The 19,455-nt window shown below is 46.9% G+C and overlaps 1 protein-coding gene across 1 annotated transcript in view; it reads right to left on the bottom strand.

The window, feature by feature from the left end:
• Positions 1–1,458: 1,458 nt before the first annotated feature.
• Positions 1,459–19,455, bottom strand: part of LOC143768225 (uncharacterized) — a 50,003-nt gene continuing 32,006 nt past the window's right edge. The window contains exon 3 of the mRNA XM_077256917.1: positions 1,459–1,628. Coding sequence (XP_077113032.1) covers positions 1,459–1,628 — 170 coding nt within the window. The remainder of the gene's footprint in view (positions 1,629–19,455) is intronic.

The following is a 19,455-nucleotide window of genomic DNA, read 5'->3' as shown; positions in this document are numbered from 1 at the left end:
TTCTGCATAAATCCTGTTTGTCTCCATGGATCACTTCCGATATTTTATTTCCTTATTGGCAAGTACTTTGGCTAATATTTCACTATCTGCAGGGAGTCAAGACATCGGAGGATACGAGTCTCCAGGTTTCTCCCGGACAATAATTGCTTCATTCATAAATGTGGACGATCTTCCTACTGATGCGGCTCCTCAAAGACCCCAATAATTCTGGTAACAAGATCCCCCCCATATTCTTTATAGGATTCTCCTGGGAAACCATCGGACCCTGGGGCTTCTTCGTTTTGGAGTTTACTCACTGCCTCCTCCAACTCCTCCACTGTTCATGGCCCATCCAAGAGCAAACTAGGATCTACGGACAGTTCAGGGAGCGAAGAGCAAACTAGGATCGATGGACAGCAGGGAGGGAAGAGCAAGCTAGGATCTACAGACAGTTCAGGGAGCGAATAGCAAACTAGGATCTACGAACAGTTCAGGGAGCGAAGAGCAAACTAGGATCTACAGACAGTTCAGGGAGCGAAGAGCAAACTAGGATCGATGGACAGTTCAGAGAGCGAAGAGCAAACTAGGATCAATGGACAGTTCAGGGAGCGAAGAGCAAACTAGGATCAATGGACAGTTCAGAGAGCGAAGAGCAAACTAGGATCGATCGACAGTTCAGGGAGCGAAGAGCAAACTAGGATCTATGAACAGTTCAGGGAGCGAAGAGCAAACTAGGTTCTACGGACAGTTCAGGGAGAGTTATACTCTGTAAGTACAGGAATCTATCATCCCCCTGCACTGTGGAGTTAGACGTGTATATTCCTCTATAATATGTACTTAATGTGGACAAGATATCTGAGAGGTCCGTACACACACGGCTCCGCTCCGACACCTCATACACACATGGCTCCTCTCTGGCCACCTCGTACACACACGGCTCCACTCTGTACACATCGCACACATATGGCTTCGCTCCGTACACCTCGTACACACACGGCTCTGCTCCATCCACACTGTAAATCCCTCCTGACCCCACACATAAACTTCCCCTCATCCAGTACCATGACAACCAGCACAGCAGAGTCCTGCATACACTGAGGCCCCTGATCATGTGACCCCTGACTCCTCCCCTCCTGTGACCTCATCACAGGTCCTGTGCACACAGATCAGCCATATATGTGGACTGCGGGTGGAGGTAGGGTTGCATCTAGTTCGGAGTTGATTTTTTGTGGACCTCAAAAAATCATCTCCATTGTACCTGATTCACTAGTGAGCCATCTAGATCGGAGTTAATTTTTTGAGGCCTCATTTTATCAACTCCACTCTAGACGGCTCACTACTGAAGTGACTATATCGGAGTGGATATTTTGTGGTCCTCACTCCAGCAACTCCACTCCAGCCGGTTCACTGGTGAGGTGACTAGATTGGAGTTGAATTTTTGAGGCCTCACTGCAGTCACATGTTTTTGATTACCTCATTTTAGCCACTCCACTCTAGACGGTTCACTGGTGAGGTGACTAGGTTGGAGTGGATTTTTTGATGATTTCTCTGCTGCTTCTCCATTCTAGACAGTTCAGTTTCTACAGTGACTTTCCTCAAAAAATCAACTCCAATGTTCAGAATGGAGCTGATTCCAGGAGCCTCATAGACTGCAATGTAGTGGAATTGGAATGTATACACACATCTGCTATATAAATGTCTAAGGGTCACTTCCATCTGTCTGTCTGTTTTTCTGTCTGTCACGGAAATCCCAAATCGCTGATTGGTCGCGGCAAAACAGCCACGACTAATCAGCGACGGGCACAGTCTGGCGGCAAAGTGGCCGCTCCTTCCTCACAGGGTTAATGGCAGCGCTAACCGACCGCGTTATGCTGCGGTGTAACGCACTCCGTTAACTCTGCTATTAACCCTGTGTGACCAACTTTCTACTATTGATGCTGCCTATGCAGCATCAATAGTAAAAAGATCTAATGTTAAAAATAATAATAAAAAAAAATAGTTATATACTCACCGTCCGTCAGCCCCTCTGATCCAGAACAGGCCTTCCCCGCTCCTCGCGACGCTCCGGTGACCGCTCCATGCATTGCGATCTCGCGAGATGATGACATAGCGGTCTCGCGAGACCGCAATGCACTCTTGAGACCGGAGCGCGCGAGGAGCGTTGGTAACCGCTTCGCCTGGATCTAGGGGCCAACGGAAGGTGAGTATATAACTATTTTTTATTTTAATTCCTTTTTTTAACAGGGATATGATGCCCACATTGCTATATACTATGTGGGCTGTGCAATATGCTACATGGGCTGTGCAATATGCTACGTGGCTGTGCAATATACTACATGGGCTGGGCAATATACTACGTGGGCTGTGCAATATACTATGTGGGCTATGCAATATGCTACGTCAGCTGTGCAATATACTACTTGGGCTGTTGTTGTGAATTCTGCTTTTGGGTTCCCTCCGGTGGTGGTAGGTGGTAATGCAGTTGTCCCTGGGTTTCAGTCCTGGTCAGGTGTGTCTGCTGATTGCAGTTCTGACTGGGGTATTTAGGTGTGCAGGATTCATTAGTCCTTGCCAGTTGTCAATTGTTGTTGGAAGGTGTTGGACCTCTGCCTGGTTCCTCCTGCCTTTCTGCCAAATCAGCAAAGATAAGTGTCTGGATTTGTTTCTGTGGCACACATGCTGTGTGCTTCATAATTCAGTGCTATTCTTTTGTGTTTTCTTGTCCAGCTTAGATTGTGTCAGTATTTTCTCAGTCTTGTTGGATTCTCTGGGGGTGCAGATATTCATTCCACGTCTTTAGTTAGATTGTGGAATTTTTTGTATTATCTGCTGTGGATATTTTTGGAAGGGTTTTAATACTGACCGCCTAGTATTCTGTCCTATCCTTTTCTATTTAGCTAGAGTGGCCTCTTTTGCTAAATCTTGTTTTCTGCCTGCATGTGTCTTTTCTTCTCCTAATCACAGTCAATATTCGTGGGGGGCTGCCTATCCTTTGGGGTTCTGCTCTGAGGCAAGGTAGTATTCCTATTTCTATCTATAGGGGTATTTAGTCCTCCGGCTGTGTCGAGGTGTCTAGGGTTTGTTAGGCACACCCCACGGCTACTTCTAGTTGCGGTGTTAGTTCAGGATTTGCGGTCAGTACAGTTTCCACCTACTCCAGAGAAAGTTTCATGCAGCTCCAAGGTCACCGGATCATAACAGGCTGTGCAATATACTGCGTGGGCTGTGCAATATACTGCGTGGGCTGTGCAATATACTGCGTGGGCTGTGCAATATACTGCGTGGGCTGAGCAATATACTACGTGGGCTGTGCAATATACTACGTGGGCTGTGCAATATTCTACATGGCTGTGCTATATACTACCTGGGCTGTGTTATACACTATGTGGCCTGTTATACCCTACGTGGCCTGTGTTATATACTGCGTGCATGGGCTGTTATATACTATGTGGGCTGTTATACACTTCGTGGGCTGTGCTATATACTATGTGGCTGTGCTATATACTCCGTGGGCTGTGTTATATACTACGTGGCTGTGCTATATACTCCGTGGGCTGTGCTATATACTACGTGGCTGTGTTTTATACTACGCGGCTGTGCAATATACTATGTGGATGTGCAATATACTATGTGGCTGTGTTATATACTACGTGGCCGGCTGCGAACAATCAGCGACAGGCACAGTCTAGCCGCGAATTGGCGCGGGATTTGAACCGCGCTTCGCTAATTGGTCGTGGCCGGCCGAATCCTGTGTATTCAATGTATTATTCTAAAATCTTCATAAATAAACTACATACATATTCTAGAATACCCGATGCGTTAGAATCGGGCTACCATCTAGTTATATATACAGTACAGACTAAAAGTTTGGACACACCTTCTCATTTAAAGATTTTTCTGTATTTTCATGACTATGAAAATTGTACATTCACACTGAAGGCATCAAAACTATGAATTAACACATATGGAATTATATACTTAACGAAAAGTGTGAAACAACTGAAATTATGTCTTATATTCTAAGTTCTTCAAAGTAGCCACCTTTTGCTTTGATGACTGCTTTGCACACTCTTGGCATTCTCTTGATGAGCTTCAAGAGGTAGTCACTGGGAATGGTCTTCCAGCAATCTTGAAGGAGTTCCCAGAGATGCTTAGCACTTGTTGGCCCTTTTGCCTTCACTCTGCTGTCCAGCTCACCACAAACCATCTCAAGTGGGTTCAGGTCTGGTGACTATGGAGGCCAGGTTATCTGGCGTAGCACTCCATCACTCTCCTTCTTGGTCAAATAGCCCTTACACAGCCTGGAGGTGTGTTTGGGGGTCATTGTCCTGTTGAAAAATAAATGATGGTCCAACTAAATGCAAACCGGATGGAATAGCATGCCGCTGCAAGATGCTGTGGTAGCCATGCTGGTTCAGTATGCCTTCAATTTTTAATAAATCACCAACAGTGTCACCAGCAATGCACCCCCGCACCATCACACCTCCTCCTCCATGCTTCACGGTGGGAACCAGGCATGTAGAGTCCATCTGTTTACCTTTTCTCGGTCGCACAAAGACACGGTGGTTGGAACCAAAAATCTCAAATTTGGACTCATCAGAACAAAGCACAGATTTCCACTGGTCTAATGTACATTCCTTGTGTTCTTTAGCCCAAACAAATCTCTTCTGCTTGTTGCCTGTACTTAGCAGTGGTTTCCTAGCAGCTATTTTACCATGAAGGCCTTCTGCACAAAGTCTCCTCTTAACAGTTATTGTAGAGATGTGTCTGCTGCTAGAACTCTGTGTGGCATTGACCTAGTCTCTAATCTGAGCTGCAGTTAACCTGCGATTTTTGAGGCTGGTGACTCAGATAAACTTATCCTCAGAAGCAGAGATGACTCTTGGTCTTCCTTTCCTGGGGCAGTCCTCATGTGAGCCAGTTTCTTTGTAGCTGCTTTTTTCTTGCCATAATACAAATTCTAACAGTCTATTCAGTAGGACTATCAGCTGTGTATCCACCAGACTTCTGCACAACACACCTGATGGTCCCAATCCCATTTAGAAGGCAAGAAATCCCACTTATTCACCTGTGAAGTGAAAACCATTCCCGGTGACTACCTCTTGAAGCTCACCAAGAGAATGCCAAGAGTGTGCAAAGCAGTCATCAAAGCAAAAGGTGGCTACTTTGAAGAATCTAGAATATAAGACCTAATTTCAGTTGTTTCACACTTTTTTGTTAAGTATATAATTCCCCATGTGTAAATTCATAGTTTTGATGCCTTCAGTGTGAATGTACAATTTTCACAGTCATGAAAATACAGAAAAATATTTAAATCAGAAGGTGTGTCCAAACTTTTGGTCTGTACTGTATATATATTTTTTTTAGATACTTGCTCAAACTGTTATATTTATTATGTATTTCCAAAGGGCAATTTTTTTTTTCATGATTAATCAAACTTACATTTTATTATCGCTTTTTGTAACATAAATAATTACACATAGCGCTGATTGTTCAGTTTTGCCTGAATTTTACTTTTACTGTCCTTCCACCAGTCCTGGCCGCAGCACCGATGTTGGAAGAGTGGGCGGAGCCTCACGGGGAAAAATGTAACAGCGCATCAACAGAGTCCTCATAATTTCCAACATTGGATAGGAGTGGATTTTTGAGGACCTAATTTTAACAACTCCATTCTAGCTGATTCACCATTGAGCCGTCTAGAGCGGCGTGGATTTTTTGAGGATATCAATGTAGCTTCCAATCTGTACAGTTTGGTGCTGAGGTAACTGGAATCGCAGTGAGTGGAGCTTCGCAGAGAGAAATATAAAGCGTAGCAACAGAGTCCTCATAATTTCCAACATTGGATCGCAGTGAATTTTTTGAGGACCTCATTTTAACAACTCCATTCTAGCTAATTCACCATTGAGCCGTCTAGATCGGAGTGGATTTTTTGAGGACCTCATTTTAGCAACTCCATTCTAGCTGATTCATTAGTGAACTGTCTAGATTGGAGTGGATTTTTTGAGGACCTCCCTGTAGCCTACAATCATGACAGTTTGGTGCTGAGGTGACTGGAATCAAGTTTTTCAAAGAGTGAGCGGAGCTTCGCAGGGAGAAACATAACAGCGCAGCAACAGAGTCCTCATAATTTATAACATTGCATCGGAGTGGATTTTTGGAGGATCTTCCTGTAGCCTACAATCGTGCCAGTTTGGTGCTGAGGTGACTGGAATCGAGTTTTTCAAAGAGTTAGCGCTTTGCAGGGAGAAAAATAAAGTGTAGCAACACAGTCCTGATAATTTACAACATTGCATTGTAGTGGATTTTTTTAGGACCTCATTTTAGCAACTCCATTCTAGCTGATTTACTAATTATTTATTATTATAATACATTTTTATAGCGCCATTTATTTCACGGTGCTTTACATGTGAAAGGGGCAGATATAGACAAGCACAATAAGCATGAGCAAAACAAGGCACACGCAAGTACAGAAGGAGAACCCTGCCCGCAAGGGCTCACAGTCCACAGGGGATAAGTGAGAATACACTAGGAGAGGGTAGAGCTGGTCGTGGGGTGGTTCAGCAGACTAAGGATCACTGCAGAGCAGGTTGTAGGCTTGTCAGAAGAGGTGGGTCTTCAGGTTCTTTTTGAAGGTTTCCATGGTAGGCGAGGTCTGATGTGTTGGGGTAGAGAGTTCCAGAGTATGGGGAGGCATAGAAGTCTTGTATGCAGTTGTGGGAAGGAGAGATAATGGGGAGTAGAGAAGGAGATCTAGAGAGGATCGAAGGTTATGTGTGCGTAAGTACCGGGAGACCATGTCACAGATGTATGGAGGAGACAGGTTGTGGATGGCTTTGTATGTCATAGTTAGGGTTTTGAACTGGAGCCTCTGGACAACAGGAAGCCAGTGAAGGGCTTGGCAGACAGGAGAGGCTGGGGAATAACGGGGAGACAGGTGGATTAGTCGGGCAGCAGAGTGTAGGATGGATTGGAAAGGTGCCAGAGTCCTAGAGGGGCGGCTAGAAAGTAGGAGGTTGCAGTAATCAAGGCGGGAGATAATAAGGATGTGCACTAGCGTTTTTGTGGTTTCATGGTCAAGGAATGCACGGATCCGGAAACATTTTTGAGTTTAAGTCAGCAGGAGGAGGCAAGGGCTTGGATATGAAGCTTGAAAGAGAGTACAAGTTTTGCTATGCGTGAGGGGGGCAGCCGAGTCAAGTGTTGCTGTCATTATGGTGTTATAAAAAGTGGCAGCAGTATCTGTGTCATGAAGGGAAGCTATGTCTGTAAGAGGGAGAAGGGACTCAGAGTGATTGTAAATTGAGGTGTTAGATTTCTGTGAGGGTGATTTTGTGGAGTAGGGGTTGCACACTAGGAGAGGAGAGAGAAGAGAATGTCAGTAGGTTGTGGACAGACAGGGGGAGGGGTTAGTGAGATTAGTAAGGGAACAGAAGCGGGTGGAGATAAGGTCCAGCATCTTTGTGAGTGGCCGCAGAGGACCATTGAGGACAAACGAGGCAGTGAGTGATAGAAGTTTAGAGGCAGCTGGGGTGGAAGCATCAATGGGGATGTTGAAGTCGGAAAAAATACATACAATGAGATACGGCCTTCCCAAAACCCTGTCTGATGACAAATGCACACTTAGCAGGATGCAGCAGGCCTCCACTGATAAAGGCTAGGAGCGGCACATGTGCAACCTACTTGATAAAACCAACCACCCCCATCCTCCAAACATTGCAGGGGTTGGCTGCCTAGTAGAAAAAAATGCACATTGATATAACTCACATAGGACGCCAGTCACACTGATAAGTGTGGTGCACAGTGTCTGGTATGCAACCTATTAATGACGCCCCTTGTATTAACAGGCGGGCTGCCCAGCACTATAGTATGCAGCACACAGTGACAGACGCCCCAGAAAAACCTAACCAACATAAAGAGGCCTGGCCACATCCTGCAAAAAAGGATATGATATAGTGCAAAAAAATGTATGCATATGATAAACACATACACTATATGAGGTATTGGTTTAATATTTTGGCCAAAATAAAGTAAGCCCGCAACCCGTCGTCAAGGGTCCTCATAATATTGCGGGTCCTACCACTAATATCAAAAAACAACTAACATAGAAAAAACTCAGAAAAAATACATACAATGAGATACGGCCATCCCAAAACCCTGTCTGATGACAAATGCACACTTAGCAGGATGCAGCAGGCCTCCACTGATAAAGGCTAGGAGCGGCACATGTGCAACCTACTTGATAAAAACAACCACCCCCATCCTCCAAACATTGCAGGGGTTGGCTACCTAGTAGAAAAAATGCACATTGATATAACTCACATATTCTTTTTTTGCAGGATGTGGCCAGGCCTCTTTATGTTGGTTAGGTTTTTCTGGGGCGTCTGTCACTGTGTGCTGCATACTATAGTGCTGGACAACCCGCCTGTTAATACAAGGGGCGTCATTAATAGGTTGCATACCAGACACTGTGCACCACACTTATCAGTGTGACTGGCGTCCTATGTGAGTTATATCAATATGCATTTTTTCTACTAGGCAGCCAACCCCTGCAATGTTTGGAGGATGGGGGTGGTTGTTTTTATCAAGTAGGTTGCACATGTGCCGCTCCTAGCCTTTATCAGTGGAGGCCTGCTGCATCCTGCTAAGTGTGCATTTGTCATCAGACAGGGTTTTGGAAAGGCCGTATCTCATTGTATGTATTTTTTCTGAGTTTTATCTATGTTAGTTGGATGTTGAAGTCGCCCATGATGATGGTGAGGATGTCAGCAGAAAGGAAATGAAGTAGCCAGGTGGTGAAGTGGTCAAGAAAGATGGAGATGGCTAGTTCTGGGGGGCTGCAGATGAAGGCCAGTTGGAGGGGGAGTAGATGCGGACGGAGTGCACCTCAAACGAGGGAAAAGTAGCGGAGGGTGGTAGTGGAATTGGGGTAAAGGAGCAGGTGTCAGACAGGAGCAAGCAAACTCCTCCACCGCGTTTGTTGCTGGGGCGAGGGGTGTGAGAGGTAGAATCCGCCATACAAAAGTGCAGCTGGAGAGTCTGAGTCAGAGGTAGTGAGCCAGGTTTCAGTGATGGCGAGGAAGGAGAGTTTGTTGGTGATAAAGAGGTCATGGATAAATGGCAGTTTGTTGCAGACAGAGCGTGTGTTCCATAGAGCGCCAGGTAAGGGGATCGGTGGAGTGATGAATGGGTATGAGGTTATCATCATTGAGAAAACATGTAGAGGATTGTGGTAGGGTGTTCGAAATGAGTGTGGGGATGTGTTGAGGAGGGGCAGGATTTGGGGATACGTCGCCAGCAACGAGGAGTAGCAGAAAGAGCATTAGAAGGTGGGAGCAGGATAGGACATGATGAACTGTCTAGACTGGCCTCTATTCTGTAGTTTGGTGCTGAGGTGACTGGAATTGAGTTTTTCAAACACTGAGCGGAGTTTTTCCTTGTAGCCTCTATTCTGTATAGTTCATTGCTGACATGACTAGAATGGAGTTGCTGGAGTGATGTCCTCATAGGATTAAATCTAATCTTGACGGCTCATGACTGAAACTTCCAGAATGGAGTTAATTCCAGGAGCTCCTGCTAGATGCCAATCTAGTCGCATAGGAATTATAAATGTATGCATGTATGTATTGTCAGTTTTTGTAAAAAAAATAATTACACACAGCATTGTTCAGTTTTGCCCGAATTTGACTTTTACTGCATTTCCACCAGTCCCAGCTCTGACATTTCTGGAGTGGGTGGAGCTAGACCGGCTGATAACCTTTGAAGGAGCATGCGACTTTTGGCATTTGTTGTGTGCCTGATTTTGCCTATCGGGACTTCTGATGTGGAGAGCCACACCGGAGGCCTGAGATCTGCGGCGGCTCGTATGTGAGCTGTGTATAGGGTATAGGGAGGGATGACTTTTAGAGGGGTAGCAGAAATGTTGGCGGGAATTATTAGAGGATTGGGAAGACGTGTGGTGTCTACGCTTGCGTCCGCTGTGGCTTTGGGGTATCTTGGGGGTAATTGAATCGGCAGCCAGGGGTGGGTTACTGGCCATAATCGGTAACGTTGTGCTGTTTAGCATTGGGGGTGTCATAGCGCTACTGTAATCAACATTATTGTTGGGATATGAAAGGACGGGGGTTAATAGAAATTATTAGCTATTTGTGCTATAGGGAATGATGTAGGATGCCCCACGATTGCCATAGAAACACAGCCGTGACCTAATAAAATAGTCTGTAGGAGGAAAAAGATCTACATTATTGCAGACCTATTATTGTGGCTATTTGTGTAAATAATTCTGGATTTTTGTAAAAGATTTTGCAAGAAAACACAACGTTTACACACCTTGATAGAGATCAAACAGCCAGTAACCTGTCATTAATGCCATAACAAGCTTCTCTCAAACTGTTTAATTAACCCCTTAGTGACAGAGCCAATTTGGTACTTAATGACGGAGCCAATTTTTAAATTCTGACCACTTTCACTTTATGAGGTTTTAATTCTGGAACGCTTTAACGGATCCCGCTGATTCTGAGACAGTTTTTTCGTGACACACAGTACTTCATGTTAGTGGTAACATTTCTTCGATATTACTTGCCATTATTTATGAAAAAAATGGAAATATGGCGAAATTTTTTTACATTTTGCAATTTTCAAACTTTGAATTTTTATGCCCTTAAGGCTACTTTCACACATCAGGCTTTGTGTGTCAGGCTAAATCCGGCTGTTTTGTAAAAAAACGGATCTGTTTTTTTCCCATAGAGTTATATTAGTGCCGGATTGTGCCTGAAGGACATGCGTTTCATCCTTTTTGTGCCGGATCCGTCCCTTCAGGCTTTTTCGCTGCACACAAAAAACAGTCAGTGCAACATTTTTTCTGTGCGGCGAAAAAGCCTGAAGGGACGTTTCCGGCAATAAACGCATGGAACGGGTGTGTGAATGAACGGTACCGGCTAGCGAATCCGTTTTTTTACACATTGAGCATGCCCAGAAGCTTTGTTTTCGATTCTGGCATGGGAAAAAAAATCATTCTCTCTCTCTCTCCTCACCCCCCCCCCCCCCCCAGGAACAGGAAGTCAAAAACATCAATACAAATTAACACCACCAGATACAGCAAAAAAAACAGATCAGGAGCATCAGTTTTTCACTATTTCTGCCGGGTCTGTTTTTTTTTACAAAACGGCCGGATTTAGCCTGACACAAAAAGCCTGATGAGTGAAACTAGCCTACACCAGAGAGATATGTCACACAAAATAGTTAATAAATAACATTCTTTTTGAGGACCATCTCACATTTAAAGTCACTTTCAGGGGCGTACATGACAGAAAATACCCAAACTTGACACCATTCTAAAAACTACACCCCTCAAGGTGCTCAAAACCACATTCAAGAAGTTTATTATCCCTTTACGTGCTTCACAGGAACTGAAACAATGTGGAAGGAAAAAAATGAACATTTAACTTTTTTTTTGCAAACATTTTAATTCAGAACCAATTTTTTTAATTTTCACAAGTGTAAAAAGAGAAAATGAACCACAAAATTTGCTGTGCAATTTCTCCTGAATACGCCAATACCCCATATGTGGGGGCAAACCACTGTTTGGGTGCACGGCAGAGCTTGGAAGAGAAGAAGTTCCGTTTGACTTTTTCAATGCAGAATTGGCTGGAATTGAGATCGGATGCCATGTGGCGTTTGGAGAGCCCCTGATGTGCCTAAACAGTAGAAACCCCCAACAAGTGACACCATTTTGGAAACTAGACCCTTTAAGGAACTTGTCTAGATGTGTGGTGAGCACTTTAAACCCCCAAGTGCTTCACAGAAGTTTATAACGTAGAGCCGTGAACATAAAAAATCCTTTTTTTTTCTCAAAAATGATTTTTTTTAGCCCTCAGTTTGTTATTTTCCCCAAGGGTAACAGGAGAAATTGGACCCTAAAAGTTGTTGTCCAGTTTGTCCTGAGTACGCTGATATCCCACATGTGGGGGAAAGGGGATGACTGTTTGGGCACACGTCGGGGCTCGGAACGGAAGTAGTGACGTTTTAAAATGCAGACTTCGATAGAATGGTCTGCGGGCATTTTTGCTATTTGCCTACTTTGAAAATGCCTTTCCAGATGGCCCCATTCCCTGAATGAAATGGTTTCAAACTCTTTGTGGTAAGAAAACAACAGAGGCTTACGTTATGCCTTTTTAAGGATACCAACGGCTCTGTGGGAAGCACGTCATCTTCCTTGACCTCGCGAGTCTGGTTGACTACCAAGATCAGATTGTTCACCATATTCTGAAACTTTGATGGCCCGGTCAGAGTCTATATCAGAGTCCAACTTAGTCAGAAGTCTGAGCAGTCTGTGGCTCGACCGATGAAGAGCAATAGACAGATGTCAACCTGGAAAATGTGGAAGTCCAGGGAGAACCAGAAGAGTAACTAGAGGGTGTCTGCTTTTTGGATCTTCTATGCAATCGGCACTGACGGAGTGCATCAAAAGGGAAACACACACCTCGTGGCTACTGAAAAATTACAGTATTTTTTTTGGATTGTAAGGCGATGTACACACGTTGTGCGGATCTGCAGCGTTTGAACGTGCGGAATTGCATCAAATCTGCAGTGTAGTGCACAAGCAATGTTCGTTAATGGGAAAGTGAGAATTGTTGTGCACATGCTGTGGAAAAAAACACGAGGATTTGCAGCATTTAATGCAGCATGTTAATTCTTTTTGCGGATCTGCAGCGTTTCTGCACCCATTGACTTACATTGAGTCAGGCAAATCTGCATCAAAACTGCAGGTTTAAAAAAGATCTGCGGATTTGCTGCAGATGTGCCTGCGAGAAACGCTGCAGATCGGTGGCAGGAGATTTGCATGTCTGTGTGTGGGTGTTTGAGTGTGCGGGGCTGTGTGTAGGCAGGCATCGTCCAACGAGACTACTAGTCCCATCCAGCTATGCCTGCTACAGTGACAGCTAGCCGGATGATGGGACAGTAGTAGTCCCATCATCCGGCTACTGTGTTCAAGTGTGTAAAAAAAAAAAAAAAAACACATATAGACATACAACATACAGTACATACTCAGCAATCACCTAGTCCCCTAAGTCCTCAATCACCTGTAAAAAAAACCCAAAAAATAATAATTAACCAACAGTATACTTCCTGATCCGATGTAATCCATTTAATAACAAGTGTCCCACGATAACCTCCGGTGGAGAGCTGTCACATCGGCAGATGCGACCGCTCTCCGGGGGCTCCAGTGATACAGTGACAGGAAGTAATCCTCCGCACTGTATCACTACTCCGCTGTGAGTGCAGAGCTCATACAGTCACTTGCGGCACTGCTGCATGGGAAAATTCTCACGCAGCAGTGCCGTAAAGTGAGAGCCCATTGAACCCTCAGTGATAACACTGCAGGAGCCATTTTCTCCTGTCAGTGTGTCACTGGAGGCCTATAGAGCTGTCACATCTCCTGGTAGGAGGTTTAAAAATGTAGCAGTAATTTTAATAGCCAGTAAAGGTTATACATACAGCTGTGGACTGAGATTCATTGCCTGGGAAGACCCATTGGTATAAACTCCTTCCCAGGTTCTAAACATCGGCCCCCAGTCACTGGCTTTCCCTCTCTGGCGCAGAAAATTGTCTGGGAGCCCACGCCATTTTTTTTAAACAGATATTGCGTTTTAAGGCTGGGGTCACACTTGCGAGAAACTTGCATGAGTCTCGCACCTCAATACCTGGCACTGACGTCGGCACTTTGGACTGGCGTGTGTGGCTGCATGTATTTCTATGCAGCTGAACGCTCCAGAGTGCCGGCGGCAGTGCTCGATATTGAGGTGCAAGACTCGTGCGACTTTCTCGCAAGTGTGATCCCGGCCTAACGCAGATTTTGTGTGTGTGTCTTTATTTATCTTTCTATGTACCATTTTATTATGTTTATCACTAAACATCGGGCTTGGTATCTATATATCTATCTATAGATCTATCTATTTGTGGGTGTAAACATTATTCTTCAATGGAGCATGTAAAGGAAAAGGTTGAACAAGAACTGACATCACAATTCTTTTTTTTGGTTAAATAATAGATATTTATTTAGCTTACAAAAACGCACACAAAGCCGCATGAAAATCAGCATAAAAAACGCATCAAAGCAGCACGGATTTTTAACTGGGTTTTCTGCCAAGAGATGCAGAATCTGCACAGAAAATTCCACAGGCAAATCTGCCAACGTGTGCCCATACCCTAATGCACACTCCCCCCCCCCCCTAAATTGGGGCGAAATCAGGGTGCATCTTATAATCTGAATCTTAAAAACAAAACAAAAAAATTACTGAGAGGGGTTGCAGTGGTGGAGCAGTGATGCAGGATGTAAGTTTCACATATCCACGAAGGGTGGGGGCAAAGCCGAGGCCCTGAACCTGCGGGGGGGGGGGGGGGGGAGGGGGGGTTAGGAGAGAGAGAGAAAAGTCGCAGTGGCATTTTCCTTTTGCCTGCAATTCGGCCTCTAGTGTCCAGACTCCCAGAAAATTGCCACGGATCTCGGTCTGCCTCCACAGCCATTTTCTGGAAGTCTAGACACTAGAGAGGTCAAGTTGCAGCTTGGGAATGAAGACAGGCATATGGAAAATGGCAGCACACACCGCAACCCCCTCTCCCTGCAGTTCCAGGGCCACAGCTTTATCCCCACCCTCCGTTGACCAGTGAAACCTGCCTCCTGCACATCCAATCGATGTATCAGACAGCAAAAATTGGGACACCTTGGCAAGATCAGAGACGGAATGCAACAGAGCAGAGACCGTTTCAGGAAGAGATGGTGTGCTCAAATCCTGGGGCTCTTTGGGGGCTTGCATAACGAAGGTGCTACACTTGGGGCATTGGTGTAAACTGATTGGCCGGCAGGCAGAGAAGGAAAAAACAAAAAACAGCAATAAGAGGGAACACGGCAAGACTGTAAAGTGGCGTGACTATGGAGGTGCAGGCCTCAGCGAAGTGGAGAACCCTACTGGAACCGCTACAGCTCCACCCATTGATCGCTTACAAAGGACTGCGGAAGTGGAACAGACTCACTGGCCAGCTGAAAGGAGAGAGGGAGCTCTGAGCTAGGAGATACAAATCCCATCTGGTGTGAGGGGGAATGGGGTACGCAGAGGGGCATCCAGGAGGCTGTATGGCTCGTGTAAGGGGGCATGGGGTATGTAGAGGAGCATCCAGTGGGCTGGCGTGAGGGGGTATGTAGATGAGCATCAAGGGAGCTGGTGTGAGGGTGCATGGGGTATGTAGATGAGCATCAAGGGGGCTGGTATGAAGGGAGGTATGTAGAGGGGCATAATGTAGCCCCCTGGATGCCCCTCTATATACCCCATGCCCCCTCACACCAGCCCCCTGGATGCTCCATGCCCACTCTACATACCCATGCCCCCCCCTCACACCGGCCCCCTGGATGCCCCTCTACATACTCCATGGCTCCTCACACCAGCCCCCTGGATAATAATAAATAATCTTTATTTTTATATAGCGCTAACATATTCCGCAGCACTTTACAGCTTTGCACACATCATCGCTGTCCCCGACGGGGCTCACAATCTAAATTCCCTATCAGTATGTCTTTGGAATGTGGGAGGAAACCGGAGTACCTGGAGGAAACCCACACAAACACGGAGAGAACATACAAACTCTTTGCAGATGTTGTCCTTGGTGGGGTTTGAACCCAGGACTCCAGCTCTGCAAAGCTGCAGTGCTAACCACTGCGCCACCGTGCTGCCCCTCTACATACCCTATGCCCCCTGGATGCCCCTCTACATACCCCATGCCCCCTCAAACCCTGGATGCCCCCCCTCACACCAGCCCCCTGGATGCCCCCCTCACACTATGCAACACAGCCCCCGGGATGCCCCATGCCCTCTCACCTACATACCCCATGCCCCCTCACACTGTGCAACACAGCCCCCTGGATGCCCCTCTACATACCCCACGTCCCCTCACACCAGCCCCCTGAATGCTTCATGCCCCCTCTACATACCCCATGCCCCCCCTCACACCAGCCCCCTGGATGCCCCTCTACATACCAATACCAAATGCTCCCTCACAGCAGCCACAAGGCCCCTTGGATATCCCTTTACATACCCCATGCCCCCTCACACCATCCACACAGCACCCTGGATGCCCCATGCCCCCCTCACTCTAGCCCTCTGGATGCCCCTCTACATACTCCCTCACACCATGCAACACAGCCCCCCTGGATGCCCCTCTACATACCCCATGACCCCTCACACCAGCCCCCTGGATGCCCCTCTTCATACCCTATGTCCCTGGATGCGCCATGCCCCCCCAGCCCCCTGGATGCCCCATCACCTACATACCCCATGCCCCCTCACAACAGCCACAAGGCCCCCTGGATGCCCCTTTTCCCTTCACCTACATACCCCATGCCCCCTCACACTGTGCAACACAGCCCCCCTGGATGCCCATCTACATACCCCATGCCCCCTCACGCCAGCCCCCTGGATGCCCCTCTACATACCCCCTCACACCATGCAACACAGCCTGTTATGATCCTAGTGGCTTAGGATCACAAATCTAACCAGCTAAGTAGAAAATAATAGGACGAGCTCTGGGGATGTGGTAACTGGACTAACCGCAAACCTGATCCTAACCGCACACACTATAGGCAGCCGTGGAACGTTTCCTGAAATCCTAGACGTCTCTTCACGGCCTGAGAAACTGACTACCCCTAAAGAGAAAGTAAAGACCTCACTTGCCTCAGAGAAATCCCCCAGAGATATAGATGCCCCCCACAAATAATAACGGTGAGTTAAGAGGAAAAGACAAACGCAGAGATGAAACAGGTTAAGCAAATGAGGCCCGCTAACGCTAGATAGCAGAAAATAGCAAGGGATCTGTGCGGTCAGTAAAAAACCCTATGCAAAAATATCCACGCAGAGAATGCGAGAACCCCCACACCAACTAACGATGTGGGGGGAGCAACTCAGCACCCCAGAGCACCAGCAAGCAGGGAAATCACATATTAGCAAGCTGGACAAAAACTCATCATATACTAGGAAACATCTTGAACACAGATGAGCAAAAATAAGCAAACAGAACTTAGCTTCTCTTGGAGAGACTGATAACGGATGTAGACAGGAGCAATCAGAATAGCACTGAATGCAACGGCAACAGGCAAGGAATGAAGGACCAGGTGGATTAAATAGGAAACCTAACTAGCAGATGACGAGACAGCTGATCCTGCCAGAAACCTGCAAAATAACAAAAAGAGCCACCAGGAGGAGCCCAAAGAGAGAACTCACACAGTACCACTCATGACCACAGGAGGGAGCCCGGAAACAGAGTTCACAACAACAGCCCCCCTGGATGCCCCTCTTCATACCCTATGCCCCTGGATGCGCCATGCCCCCACACACACCAGCCCCCTGGATGCCCCCCTCACACTATGCAACACAGCCCCCTGGATGCCCCCTCACCTACATACCCCAAGCCCCCTCACACTGTACAACACAGCCCCCTGGATGCCCCTCTACATACTCCATGCCCCCTCACACCATCCACACAGCACCCTGGATGCCCCATGCCCCCTCTACATACCCCATGCCTCCTCACAACAGCCACAAGGCACCCTGGATGCCCCACTACTTACCCAATGCCCTCTCAACAGCCCCCTGGATGCTCCTCTAAATACCCCATGCTCCCTCACAACAAATTACAACCTCAGAGCACTCACACTGATTCCTGCGTCCTCATTCCTTTGTACAAGGCTCCATAGTGCAGCTCTAGTCCTCTCCTCACACTGCTCCACGCTGCAGCTCCTCGGTCCTCTCCTCACACTGCTCCACGCTGCAGCTCCTCGGTCCTCTCCTCACACTGCTCCACGCTGCAGCTCCTCGGTTCTCTCCTCACACTGCTCCACGCTGCAGCTCCTCGGTCCTCTCCTCACACTGCTCCACGCTACAGCTCCAGTCCTCAGTCCTCTCTTCACACAGCTCCACGCTGCAGCTCCTCCCTCTCCTCACACTGCTCCACGCTCCAGTCCTCAGTCCTCTCCTCACACGGCTCCATGCTGCAGCTCCTCGGTCCTCTCCTCACACTGCTCCATGTTGCAGCTCCTCGGTCCTCTCCTCACACTGCTGTCATGTCGGACACTGTTCAGACCAGGTCGTCTGACAGACAGCGGTAATTCCGCGTTTGACCACTGTTTGCTCATTGGCGTCGGCTAGTTTTTGTCTGGCTGCTCCAGGGTTAATTTATCTGATCCTCGGATTGGAAGTGGGGCCATGCCCATTTCCTTTAAATGGTTCTCCGGATCTTTGGACGTCGCCGATTATAGCTTCTGTCTTATCCTTAGTTATCTCGGTCCGGAGTGGAGAGCTGGTTGGTGGAGAATCGTTGCTGGTGGTGTATTTTCCTTTGTCTTATTTACTCCTTCCTATATTTGTATTTATTTTGCCCTGAACATTTATAGTGTATTCCTGATTGACTGCGGTGTGGTGTATATTTTCCTTTATCCTTGTTATTTCTCTGGGTATTGGTCTATTGCATTCACTGGGTGGTGGGCGGTGGTGTCCAGTCTAGGGCTGAATCAGGAGTCAGGGTGAGGTTGGAGGCCTGAACATGCACACCTTCAGTGTAAACTTCAGGTAGAGGGTCAGACAGGGTTTCCCTCGTCTGAGGGAAATTGCAGGGGCGCGGGTTATTAGCTCTCGCCCTCCTTGTCTCCCCGTGACATTATAATCGGCCTAACAACAACAACAAAAAAAAAGGGTTCCTTTTTTTTTTTTCTTCTCTGAGTTTTGTCATGGATCCCATGACTTCCATAACCCGCCAGTTGGAGGCGCTGTCCCTACAGGTCACTGAGCTGAGGGGAGCAGTGCAGCAACAGGGACTAGCAGTATCTAGTATACAGGCTGGAGCGACTGGAGGAGTTAATGAGCCCAAGTTTCCTTTGCCTGAAAAATTTGCTGGGGAACGCAGTAAATTTGTTTCTTTTCGTGAAGCTTGCAAACTGTATTTCCGTATGCGCCCGATCTCCTCTGGTAATGAGGCTCAACGTGTGGGTCTGGTGTTGTCATTGTTAAGTGGGGATCCCCAAGCATGGGCATTTTCGTTGCCTTCTGATTCTGCTGCATTTAAATCAGTGGAGTGTTTCTTTTCTGCTCTAGGACACATTTACGATGATCCAGACAGAATGGCTCTAGCAGAATCTAAGTTACGCACTATTTGCCAGGGGGAGCGTGTTGCAGAGGATTACTGTTCTGAATTTCGCCGCTGGGTGGTTGACACTCAGTGGAATGAGCCAGCATTGCGGAGTCACTTTATTCATGGAGTTTCTAATAGGGTTAAAAAAGCCTTCCTGATGTACGAGACTCCTGCTTCACTAGATTCTGCCATGAGTCTTGTTGTCCGCATTGATCACCGTTTGCGTCAGGGGAATCATGAGACGCCGCCTGTGGGTGAAGGTTTAAATTCACGTGTGGTTGCTGCAGGTGAGCCCACGGAATCTAT

This window comes from Ranitomeya variabilis, chromosome 4 (genome assembly GCF_051348905.1).
Source record: "Ranitomeya variabilis isolate aRanVar5 chromosome 4, aRanVar5.hap1, whole genome shotgun sequence".
Taxonomy (NCBI): domain Eukaryota; kingdom Metazoa; phylum Chordata; class Amphibia; order Anura; family Dendrobatidae; genus Ranitomeya; species Ranitomeya variabilis.
Note: the sequence above shows the minus strand (reverse complement) of the source record. Positions and strands in the feature narration are given on the sequence as shown.